The sequence below is a fragment of the Macaca thibetana genome, chromosome 8 (assembly GCF_024542745.1).
Source record: "Macaca thibetana thibetana isolate TM-01 chromosome 8, ASM2454274v1, whole genome shotgun sequence".
In the NCBI taxonomy this organism is placed as follows: domain Eukaryota; kingdom Metazoa; phylum Chordata; class Mammalia; order Primates; family Cercopithecidae; genus Macaca; species Macaca thibetana.
In genome coordinates this window covers 31971952-31985627 of record NC_065585.1, presented here as the reverse complement: position 1 = coordinate 31985627, position 13676 = coordinate 31971952, and the positions used below count along the sequence as shown (strand labels likewise).

General features: G+C 33.1%; 1 protein-coding gene across 5 annotated transcripts in view; it reads right to left on the bottom strand.

Moving 5' to 3' along the window:
• Positions 1 to 13676, bottom strand: part of CSMD3 (CUB and Sushi multiple domains 3) — a 1234985-nt gene that overhangs the window by 955063 nt on the left and 266246 nt on the right. For all 5 annotated transcript variants that reach the window (XM_050802135.1, XM_050802136.1, XM_050802137.1 and 2 more), the window contains exon 4: positions 11748 to 11942. In XM_050802135.1, coding sequence (XP_050658092.1) covers positions 11748 to 11942 — 195 coding nt within the window. The remainder of the gene's footprint in view (positions 1 to 11747; positions 11943 to 13676) is intronic.

Genomic DNA, 13676 nt, shown 5'->3' with positions numbered 1-13676 from the left:
ACTAATATTAAATGTTGGAATTAAAGTGGAGCAGCAGGACACTGGCTCAAGAGAGTAGGTTGCTATAAAATTAAAAATGTTTGATTGGGTGGTTGGTGGGATTTTATTTAAGGAAAAATGTTAAGTCTTTATATAGGCAAAGATTAGAGAAAAATGGAAAGAGGAAGTTGTATAATCAAGACAATGTGAAAAGAAGAATAATATAGCGGTTAAGAATGTGAAAAGAAGAATAATATATCGCGGTTACTAAAAAATACAAAAAACTCTAGGCCGGGGTGTGGGCGGCGCCTAGTTCATGGCCAGGAGAATGGCGTAAACCCGGGAGGCATGAGGAGCAGAGATAGATCACTCCAGCCTGGGCGACAGAGCGAGACTTCGTCTCAAAAAAAAAAAAAAAAAAAAGAAGATGTTACTCTAGGCCGGGTGTGGTGGTTCATGCCTGTAATCCCAGGCATGAGGCAGGCAGATCACCTGAGGTTGGGAGTTCCAGGCCAGTCCGACCAACATGGAGAAATCTGTCTCTACTAAATTTACAAAATTAGCTGTGCATGGTGACAGGCACCTGTCATCCCAGCTACTCAGGAGGCTGAGGCAGGAGAATCCCTTGAACCCAGGAGGCAGAGGTTGTAGTGAGCTGAGATCTCACCATTGCACTCCAGCCTGGGCAACAAGAGTGAAACTCTGTCCCTCCATCAAAAAAAAAAAAAAAAAAAAAAAGAACTTGTTTAACCAAATTGCTTGAATTCCAATCCTAGATTTGCCTTTTTTTACTTGTGTGATGTTGCAAAATTTTCTTAACCTTTACTGTGGCTCAGTTTTCTCATTTATGTAATAGGGATCCAAATACCATCCACTTTATAGCCTGGGTGCAAAGATTAAAAGGGTTATTATATGTAGAATACTTCAAAAACGTCTCTGGCCCAGAGAGAGTGCTCATGAAATGTTAGAGATAAAAGGAGAGAGGCAATACAATATAAACTTATAAGTTATTCTTTAAGTCTCTAAGAAGATTAATACTCTTCACATCACGTTAAAATTTTCAAATGCCTTTCATCCTCCATGGCAGTGTATTTGTATCTTTCTTAGAAGATGGAGTTTCACTCCTTACTAGTATGTAATTATTTATGTATGCTTCCCATGAGCTACAAAAGCTCCTGAAAATCAGCAATAGCTATTGACCTCTTGTCCATCATTATCATTCAATAGATATTTGTTTAAATAATACAAATATAAATAAAACTATGTTCTCTCTCCTATAATATGAAAATCCGTTGCTATAATATTGATGTCTTATTAACATTTCAGCCCATCATATGCTGTATTTTGAAAAAAAAACACAGGGATAAAACAATAGAATACCCAATAAATTTTTTGAAGTCAGTACTTTGTAATGTGCTTTTTAAAATACGCAACTGCATTGTCAATGACCTCAACTCCATTATTTAGAAAAAAAAATTTTAATGAAAGATAAAAGGATTCAGCAACAAAAGCCATTTTAGAAAGAGTTTCGTGTGAGAAATGCAATCATATAATAACTTCAGAAAAGCTTGAAATTAATATCTGATACTATATTTATAACTAAAAAGTTATTAGAAATTAGTGCTAAGCATAAATTTTGTGTTAATTATATTAATACTGAGTTTTCTATATAAAATGTGAAAATATATAAAGAAACTTATTCTAGAAATTAGGCATCCATTAAATGTTAAACTGTATAAAAATTAAGATAATATTAATGCAAAAACATTATGCTTTTGATTCTGTTTTCAGATGACTAACTTGCAGGGCAAATTCCAAATATATGAATTAACAAAGAGATTCAAACTTTGAAAATATATAAAAATTGGGTCAGAACTAAATTTAGACAGTTGTGTTATACATCACTCATACTTGACCAGTGACATTAGGCAGGTATGATTTGATTTTACTGACTCAGTGAATACAATTCTCCAATGCAATTCTCAATCTTCTTTTCAATATAAAGGCATTGTTTATATGTCAGTAAAAAGAGGTAATACAAACCTGACCTGAGAAGCTAATTTTCCTTTCATATTACTAATATTATAGATAATGTAGGGCCTTAAATTATACTGTGCCTTCTTTGTGTTGTTTATCAAAAGAAATTTTTCATTCTGTTCAGTAATTTTCATCACAAATTATTTTCTTTTACTTTGTGAGACTATAAACTAATCATGTTTTCCAGATTTGTTTAGGGTGTAAGAAAAATAAAAGTTAAATATAACGCTGATTCTAACAAAGATACAAGAATTCAGAACTTGACTTTTGTAAATTAACCATTCTCTTGGTTTCATCTTACTCACTAGTTATTTTCTTTTATTATAGTTTGCCTTAATTCCACTTTATGTTATTTAGCTACATATATCATATTTTTTGCTGCATCAACTGCTTTTTTAAAGTTAGCTATACATTAAATATTAATAGATAATAAGTGGCCTTGATAATTTACCTTTGAATACTATAGTAACTTCAACAAATGTAGGGAGCAGTAAATGGAAATTGCCTTGTTTAAATATAAGTAATTAGTGCAAAAAAATATATATAGAAAAATATAATTCCTCCTTGACTCCTTAAAGATGTAATGCATTTGGATCCAGTGTTACATACATAAAAATTATGGAGTAAAAAGAAAATTATTTATGTTCTTTTGAGTCAGATATGCAATTGGAAAAACCCTAAGAAAAGTAGTTATAGAAAGCCTTTAAATTTCATGCACATTGAGCAATAGGCCAAAAAATAGAGTTTTTGAAGGCATCCAAGTTCCAGAATTTAAATTCTGTTCTCTATTATTAATGATATGGACGAACTTTCATCACTGAATGGTTCAACCACGTATATCTTTTACTTAACTTCCTAAGTTAATGGGTGATCAATAATATTGCACAGGAGAAAAAGAAAACAAGACCAAAAGTGTACAAAGTATCTCTCTCCAATGATTGCTGTAAAAATACCTATTATTATGCTTTCTTAGCACAAAACACAAAGGACTTTTCACATGGAATGGGTCTACTAAAATATGTGTCACATAGCATTAAATGTCTTTGGTGGCTACTATTCTTCTTCCTCCATTGGTTTATTCTAATTTATTTTGCTTCATCTTTAGAGTGGTGGCTTTGCAAAGAGCAACAGAATACCAGATGGTCATTGCTGTGGTTCACTGAGTTTATATCCTAGCAGGAAGTTAGATGATTGCTTTTCAAGGTTCTTATCATACATTGAACAGTCTATTTCACCACAGGGGATTCTGAAGCTGTCAATATATTTTTGGCTAAGCATGCCCCATCATTTTCTCTTTAAGACATGGGCCTATATCATCATATGAATGTTTTGTGGACACAAAGATAATATACTTGTCTTTCCTTCTACATATTGTGAAATGTAGATTTGTGATAGAAATGAGTATTTACTTAATGTTTACAAAATTCTGTTTTAATTTTGGGAACAACATCATTAAACTATTTGTTATAGCTTCTTCAAAAATGTAAACTTTCCCTAAACAATGTGGATTTTGCATTTAGAAAATTTACTTTAAAATTCTTATTTGTCAAAACAAGTGAACAAAAAAACTCCAAGTAAACAAAAGCCTTCCCAGAAACAAAAGGCTCAAAGTTACACAGAATTCGTGTAAGCAATGAAGACTTAGTTGCCTCAAAAAGAGACTGACTTTTGTCTTTGATTTAAAAAATATACAGTTGACATTTTTCTAGGAATTGCACAGAAAGAGAATGAAGTTAAAATCACTCCATTGAAGAAATAAAAATCTCTAAATTTACACTATTGTAACATATAATACTAAAAAATATACAGATTGTCTCTTTATCATCAAAGAAAATTGATTAGTATAAAATAAGAATGATAGATGAAGGAATAAAAAAACCTGAACAATAGAGTAAACCAACAAAAACGTTTTAGCTATTGCGTACGTGATGAGGGGAAAAGGTAAATAATTGCCTGAATGAAGGAAGACACAACTCACAAATGCAAAATGGGGAACATAATGTTCCCCAATGGCTGACTGTTGCCATGGTCGGGCCAAGAGTGATTGCAGGATAAGAAGAGGAAGCCTTGATTTTCTTCCTTGAACATAAGAAACATACATAAGGCCAACATAAAAGAATACCCCTCTATCCTTTTGCACAGAAATTAGACTATACACATTTGGACAATAGCCCAGATCGCCTTTCAAATACAAAACTCCCGCATTCAACAGACTGAGTTTCATGAGGCCTGGAGCTGTTTCATTAATCATTATACTCAGAAATGTGACTTATGTATAGTGAGTTTTTAAAATATATGAGTTTATGGCTGGGTGCGGTGGTTCATTCCTGTAATCCCAGCACTTTGGGAGGCCGAGGCAGATGGAGCACTTGAGGTCAGGAGTTCAAGGCCAGCCTGACCAATATGGTGAAACCCCGTCTCTACTCAAAATGCAAAGATTAGCTGGATGTGGTGGTGCATACCTACAATCCCAGCTACTTGGAAGGCTGAGCCAGGAGAATTGCTTGAACCTGGGAGATGGAAGTTGCAGTGAGCTGATATTGCACCATTGCACTCCAGCTTGGGAGAATAGAGTGAAATTCTGTCTCAAAAAATAATAATACTAAGCATAAAATAAAATGTATGAGTTTAATTATTGAATATACTTCAAATGTGAGAACTTCCAGACATGGATAATTCAGAAATGCTATGTTAACTTTGGGAAATATATTTTCAAAAACGATGTCTAATACTTGCTGACCCACACCTAATTTTTTGGGTAATGTCGGGCTTAAAGTTCCTTTTAATGCTGAAAAAATTAATTCTACTGCCTGTATGATCCCAGAACCTAGATACATCCATTCTCTGGTACTCTTAGTTTTTTAGTACCTCATATCTCAATGTTATTATCATATTCAAAAATACATCTTTACAAATAAATGTTAGTACTTTTGTCATCTTTTGGTTGTGAACATGATAAAAAAAATAAGGTAGTTATTACTAATTGTTGAATACCATTGATTAGGTATTTTACGTACATTAACTAACATAATCCTTATCTTAATACTATAAAGTAAGTAGGACTTGCCCCTATTATACAAGTGAAAAAACTGAGGTCTCAAAAATTAAATATATAGGTTAAGGTTTTATATCTTCTCAGTGGCAGAGATATGAAGCAAACCAATGCTTTTATTAGTCTAGAATCCACTCTTTCCAGAGTTCTTGACTATCTGAGTTTTTAAAATATTCTCCATTATTTCTGAACCCAGGCACATGTTTAACCATCAATAGATATTTTAAATATGGTAAACACAAACATAACAAGTGATAGTTATTACTTCTATATGATTTTAAAAATAATTTACTTTTATGTGTTTGGAACTAATTAGGTAGTTTTGAGCACTTCTATGTGTTAAGCATTATATAACTTTTTCAAAATTATCATTTAATCTAATTTCTTTAACCTTCACAATTCTGAAATAAGTAAAAATGCTCAGTTTTTGACATAAGAAATAACACACTCAGGTAACACATGGCAGAAATATAAATCAAGTTTTCTACCCCTAAAGATAAATCATGTTGCCTTTGCTCCATTACGCTGGATACTTCTAAAATACTCTAGTCAGGACATGTATGTTATTTTATAACACAAATGTACTTTTCAAAACAAGATTAAGGTGCATAATAGGACTATTGAGTGTTGATCTGACTGTTGATTGAATAGCCTGCGTTTTCCAGGGGGTGTTGAAGCAGCAGCAAGTGACCTGTGACACTTGCAAAGTTTTCCTTGTGGATTGACATCACTGCAATTTTGTTAGCAGGCTTTGAGCTGATAATTCCATTACCAAACAATTCATGCTTAACTTGCTTGTTCTTTAAAAGACATGCACAACATGTTTTCCTCATTAGCATCAAATATAACTGTTCGCATTAAGAAACTAGATCTCTGTGTGAAATGACAGAGCTAACGAGAGCTGAATGTGCCCAAATAATATTGCTCAGATACTGGCAAGTGTGGTGGAACTCAAAGTCTGTGCTAAAACATTTTCTGAAATAATATTTAAAATAAGATATTTGAAAATGAACTCAATCAAACCATAATGCTTCAATCCTCAAAAAGAATTTTTAGTACCTGGTTCATGACATTTTTATATTCAACAGTACGTTTGAGTCCTTTCTTCTTCGGCGTAAAAGAGGTTACCACTGACACTACTCTCTCTGTGATTCAGAGAGTTACAATAACACATTGTCTTCTCTGGCAATGCATTTAAGAAAAAAGGAGATGACCGTTTACAATGGTTTTTAATAAAATGTTTTTAAAAACTACAGATTTTAGGCTGGCAGTGGTGGCTCACGCCTGTAATCCCAGCACTTAGGGAGGCTGAGGCGGGCAGATCACAAAGTCAAGAGATCGAGACCTGGCCAGCATGGTCAAACCCCATCTCTACTAAATATACAAAAATTAGCTGGGTGTAGTGGCATGCACCTGTAGTCCCAGCTACTCGGGAGACTGAGGCAGGAGAATCGCTTGAACCTGGGAGGCAGAGGTTACAGTGAGCTAGGATCGTGACACTACACTCCAGCCTGGTGACAGAGCAAGACTGTCTCAAAAAAAAAAAAAAAAACTACAGATTTTAGCTACAAAAAATGCTAAAAAATAATCTTTAGAGTGAATAGAAAAAACTGGACTTTGTTTTGATTGAGTATGTAAAATCTCATAATAAAATATATTTTCATTTTGGCAAAGTACAATTTATCATTATGTTTAAGCACTATATGGGAATGAATAGAAATATGGCACCAAATTATTTTCGTGTCTTGTTTCAATATAGTACTTTTCAGTTTTCTTTAAATTAGTTTTATCAATAACCTTATCTATTATCTATGTAGTATCATATTTCCGATATCACATTTCAGCACTTACTCATATGTAATTGGGACTTACTATGCATAAAGTAAATGGCATTTTTGATTTCCTACTGCCTTTGTGAAGTAATTTCCAGATACAGAGCAGGGAACAAGTAAACATAATAAATATCCTTTCATTAACTAAGTCACTACTTCTTTGGAGGAATTTTCGCATATAAAATTTAAAAAATGACTAGGCTAAAGCTTCCTACTTCTTTCTTCTCCAACTATTGTCTTTTATTGCTCAGTACAATTCCATGTTTTGGTATTACATTTTGATCCAGAAAATTGTTGATCAAAGTTTTTTGGCAGGAGAATAATACAATATGGTGACAAATCAAGCTGCTATTCTTATTTCATCAGTCATTTCTCTAACACATTGTGGACAATGGTCTTCCAAGAATAAAACTTGGAAGATTTATTTTTCTTTGTCAAAGGCAACAGTTTCCTCATTAGCCCTTTTGCTTGTATGTACTGTAAATATTTGGTTTGGTTACTGTGACCTGTCAACTCCGTCAACATTTTATAGCATCACATCCCCTTACTGATTAGTCCTTTCCGTGAGCCCTCGTATGAAGTCCAAGTTCTTTATTTTTGGCTACAAATAAACTCACATGATCAATACAACGTGCCACTCTTTTAAAATTTTCTTTAATCTAAAATTCACATTTCTAATGCAGCCATATGTTTCCTATTGACTGCCTTCTTAAATCTTAACATGTTACCTCTTCCACCAAAAGTATGTGTCTCTTTTACATACAATTCTTAGTTTTTCCTGGGGTATGTGTATTATATTACCATTCTGAATGCAAAATATAATTATGAATTTTGAAATTTTTAACATAGGAATAGCATAACCATTTCACCTCGTCTTCCACTTCATCTGTGAGAACTGGGTTAAGAAAGATTCTGAAGCTACATCATGTGCTCCAGGTATTCTCATTCAAGACTTGGAGCATAGGAATTAGGTTTCACTTTGTACAGAATGTTGCAGGCACTTAGTTGACTTTTACAAATACTACCAAATGGTGTTGATAAAATTCATCCTGCCTGTGAACAAACACAAAACCTTTGCACCATACCCTCTAGGTTGATGTGGAATACATTTTTTCTTAATTAAACTACCATTGCTAGGAAGCATCAAAAGAACTCTCTAAAAGCAAAGGTTTCATCAAGGAGAGACTCTACGTAAACTCCAGGGAAAGCAACGAGTAGATCATTACAGAGTTATCAGCCCCCTGCAAAGTTATAAATTGAAGAATCAGTATGCTATCAAGTGGAAAAGAAAAGCAGAGGGAAGGCATGAACTGAGCAGTCTGCCATCTTTTCTCAGGAAATGAACGACAGCTACACACACTGCATATACACTACTCCATTCTGTAAGTTTTAATGAAAAAATTGGTTAGTGGGAGATAAATCACGTCTTAGAAAATTAGGTCATGTGTTCTCTGAAGTATGACTTAGACTCTACCTTTAGCCAGTGCATATTAGTAACATGTGAGAACTAATTTTGAGGCTGGAAAGGAAAATCTGTACTTTCTACATGAATTATTGCTTCATTCAAAATGTTCTTGCTCTATATAGTTTGTATGTTTAGCAATTCTCTGTAAAATCTTCTCTTAAAGCATTGTCCCTAGCTGAACTTCCATGCACTCAATGGGAGATATTAATACCTTCCTTATCAAGATTCCTAGCTTACTCTACAGATTCTGCTATTAAAGCAATCAGCATACATTACTGCAATTACTTGATTACTGTCTGCCCCACTGGACCACAGGTTCTTAAAAACAGAAATTGTTTCTTAATCAATCTTTTGATTCTCAGCACATAACATAATGCTTTGCAGAAGGAAGGCCCTTAATAAATACATACAAATGAGTAAATTTATTCATTAGTGTTACAGCTGAGGAGAAAAAAAGTGACCTGGGTAGACTAAAGTTAATATTTTCAAAAATGGTGGATGCCAATTTTGATAGATTTTTAAAAATCATAGAAGTTAGAGTGGAAGTCAAGGGGAAAAGTCTTGCTGGGACCTGGGAGTGAAGAGTAGGGAAGTAAATATGCTGGTAGCAGAGTTTAACCCTGAAACCAAAATGGCAATAGAAAAAAAAAAAAGGCAATAGAGGTGTTGGTTTTAGGGTTAGATTTGAGTAGAAGGACATTTGATATTATTCCATTTCAAATTTGTCTTTGTTGACTATATATCCTTTCTTTAAGGAGGAGATAGTAACAGGTGCTAAGGAAAAGTTGGATGATAGAGCTAACATAAGTAATAAATAAACCTGATGTTTTATGAATGTTATTACATTAAACTCTAACAAGTTTATGATTTGGGTATGTCTGCCTATCTCTTCATCCCAGTATAACTAAAAAAAAAATAGCTTCCAAAATAATTCAATTATTACTCAAAGTCTGTAGTCAGTAAGTGGCAGAATCAGTATTCAGAATAAGGCCTTTCTGATTCCAAAGCCTATTGTCTGAATTGAGATGAAGGAACCAAACAACAGAGATTCATATTCAAGTAGTGTTGAGAATGCTCCATTGAAATCTCTTCAAACTACTTCTTAGTTTTAAGTGTCTTAAGTCCTTGTAAACTACTTAGGTTTTAAGAATTTTAATAGGTCTTTGATTTAGGGAGTTTTATGCTTTTTTTTGAAAAAAAAAGATTGCATTTCTGCTGATTTCCATATAATATTCCATATAATATTCCATATAATATCCAATTTCTCCCATTATAAAGAAAAGTTCTTAGAGACATAAATTATTCTGGTGACGTATCCAAAAGGTAACAAGTTCAGGCTTTGGAACCTGAGAGAATATTTCAGACCTGGCCTCTGCCACAGCCCATTTGCTTTTCGGAGACATTTCTCCATTTGACACTCATGTTTCTGCATATCTTTGAGCACAGGTACCAATTGTCCTCCTTTTTAGTACCTGGTTATCCTTCCTTATAGAAAATGGCCAAGGAGAATACAGTGTTTTCCACCAGAGCAAAGGATAACTCTCCTTACAGCCTTGAGGGACGGAGACGGTGCTCCCTCCAGAGGAAAGAACGGGTGTGCCTACTGTCCATTATAAAAAATTCAGGTTTCTAGGCTCATGGTTCATCTTTTAGAATACCATTTAGTAAGTTGTGCAGGAATCTCACAGTCTTCATGCCATTCTATGAGAATTAGGGCTTGAGAAACTGGCAGAAATCCTGCTATTCTTGCTCCTAGTGCTGCTGTGAGTAATAAACTATCCTTTATTTCTGACTCAACAGTCTTGTGTTTCCGTCATCATCCATGAAACTGTGGCAAATAATTTTAACTTGAAAGTAGAGTAAAATGTCAGAACTCTTCATAGTTCTTGATGTTTACCAGCTGATAATCTAAAGCAATTATTTTTAAATATCTAAGCTTTGGTTTCCTATTATAGTGAAATTTAAAAGTGATAATGCTTATAAATTTCACAGTATATTTATAGTGCTTAAATAAATGATAGCTAATAGTAGTTACACAATATTAGTAGCAACAGCAGCAGTAGCAGTAATGATAGCAGTAATTGTGGTAGCCGTAGTAGTTGAAGCATACGCAGCAAAGGAATCTAACATTGAAAGAATGCCACCATATAGCAGACATTTTTACTAAGCAGCCAGTGTAGCTTATCTTATTTAATCCGCACAACAAATGGAACAGGTGTTTTGTGTTTTGTTTTGTTTTCATTAGTTAAATGAGGTAAATGAGACTCAAATTGTTGAACTGATTTTCCTGAGGTAACTCACATGGCAATTGGCAAAGCTGGGATAAGAAGTTTGTTGTGTCTAATTACCAGGAGGTTGTGATGCATGCATTTGCAGTGACATGTTTGGGAGGAAGCTATAAAGTAATTTAGATGGGCAGTTGGACATTCCCACATCCCAGTCATGGAGGAATTACAGAAGCACATGCTTGTTAAGGAATAAAAGAAGCCCAGAGGAAACACAATGTTGGCCTCCAGAATTTTTCTAAGAAAAATCCATCCATGTGCTTAGCTAATGTTGAATATGTTCTGTTTCCCAAGCTCTGTATTTTGAACCTTTGTCCACATTATTATATTGTTGTGTTTTCCCCATGATACAAATAATCTTAATAGTATTGATAGTAAACAAATACAGTACAATTAATTTCAAAAATTTCCATGCTGTCTTCTATCAGAAAGATTCATAGACTCAGTCAATATTTCTTAAAGCTAAACAATTTTGACAGCCTAATTAAATTTCTAAACATCATAAAATCCATGTTTTAAATATAAATATGAAAACATATAAATACACAATGCAGGCATAACTATGTACATAGATATATATAATTTACTACCTAATTTCACAAACAATGTGATAGAGATATTAGTCAATACTAAAATTTAGTATTTTTCTCTCCTTTTCATGTAGTATATGAGACTATTTATCCTTCAGGCTTTTGTTTTTTTGTTTTTGGTGTTTTTTTGAGACAGAGTCTTGCTCTATCTCCAAGGCTGGGGTGCCGTGGTGCTATCTCAGCTTACTGCAGCCTCCTCCTCCTGGGTTCAAGCAATCATCCTGCCTCAGCCTCCCGAGTAGCTGGGACTACAGGCGTCTACTACCACACATGGCCAATATTTGTATTTTTAGTAAAGATGGTACTTCACCACATTGGCCAGGCTGGTCTCAAACTCCTGACCTCAAGTGGTCCACCCACCTCAGTCTCCCAAAGTGCTGGGATTACAGGTGTGAGTCACCATGCCTGGACTCTCCTTTAGATTCTGTAGAAGAAACAGGCACCAAACACATTTTTCAAATACACTGGCTGATGACAACTCTCATTTTTAAAGTGTTTTCATTTTACCTCTACAGATAGGAACAGGAAAATCCCACGAAGCTGTATTAACTGAATTGGCTATGCAGGTGAGCTGAGGGTGGCCATCAAGGATGTATCCAGTGACACAGCTGTAGCGGATCTTGTCCCCAACGTCGAATCTTGTACCATATAATACACCTTTGGGCGGAACACCAGGATTTCCACAAGAGCTACTCTGCAATTCTATTAAAAAGGAGGAAAAGAACAGTTTACAGTTATTTCAATAAGCAGTTTTTTGTTTCAGATTTATACAATTATATATGCAGATATGGATATTCTTATTTCTTTGGAGAAGAGTCACTGAAAAGAAATGTCTTCTATTCCAACACATGTGACAGTGAAATATGGAAAGAAAACTAAACTTTATCACAGAGGTATTACTGGTCATTCTTTATGCTAGAAAGTTTTAGATATTATATTACTTAGTCTTCCAAGCATTACTCATATTTTTACTCATATATTAATATTTACTCAGATAAGTAAAACTCCATGGCTTTTTCAAAGTTACATTCTAATAACATAGTAATAAGCAAATTCATTTCCTTAACATTATCTTCAGTCCTTCAGTGCTTAGTCTTAAACCATGAACCTAGATAAAATACATATTTTGCATGGAAACCTTTATTTCATTTAAATGAGAAAAACACAGTGGAGTAGTAAGTGGACAATTTTTAAAGTTAGGGAGGGAGGATGAGCTAGAATTTCAGCTCTATTAGTTGTTATTAACTTTGAGTGTATATTAAGAATGATAACAATAAGTGCAAACAGTTGTAATATTTTAATTAGATCAATAGGCAAAATATATGGAAAATGATATATCAGAATGTTTTATCTATCACCTTCTTCTATTGATGCTTAAAACTAAACAAGTATACAAACATGAGTTTTTAAAACAATATTCAATTCAGAAAAAATCCAACTTTAGATTAAATGAAAAAAATTGAAAAAAGCAGAACTTCAAGAATAAAAATATTAGAGATTATTCTCATATTGTTTTGTACATTTTTATTTTACTACTGTTATATTACCTTTATACTACAAATAATAAAATCACAAACAGTAATTAATGAACTAAAAGATATCACAATTTGAGTAAAGTCGGTAGTTAATAGTATTGTGCAAACATTAATTTCTTAGTTTCGGCCATTTTACTGCAGTTACATCAGCGGTTATATTAAGGAAAACTAATTAAGACTATGTGGGAACTACTGTTCTTGCAAAATAATAAGCTGAGAGTGATGTTGCAATAAAAAGTAAAATATTTTTCCCATTTTGCTTTGATATTTATTTCATTTGTGCAGTTACTAAGTTCTATATAATATTACAATGCTAATTCAAATAATTACAAACCATTGTAATAATTAAAATATCAATGTCAATACTAAGCAAAAATATTAAAATGCAAAATGGTTCACAATATATAGCTTAATTTTGAGAGTGTTTTTTAAACTTACGTTAAATTTTTTGTCTAAACTTTTCAAAGCAAGTAAAAGAAAAATCACAGATTAATTTCCAGTATGAGATCAATTTAATCAAGAAAAATGTATTGAGCACAGGACATCCATATATTTTAGAGAAAAAAATATTTACTTTGAGTTTTAAAAATGTAGTTTTAGGTTTCTTAAAACTAAAAAAGTAAAGAAATTGACTAATATTTACTAAATGTATATGGTTTCAATAGATAATTTTCTTAATAATACATTCTAAACTTAAGTTTGTAAAATATTTAAAGTGTCGGTAGTGAAGGTTATTTCTAATTGTTTATTTTGTTATTTCTCAAAGACATATGCTATATGTGAATTTTCACTAAAACAATACTAATTTATTGTCTGTTAATTTTGAGCAACTTTTAAAGAAACACTTTGAACAGTAGTTTATTTTGAAATACTTAATTTTTTGGAAAATCATCTGATTAAC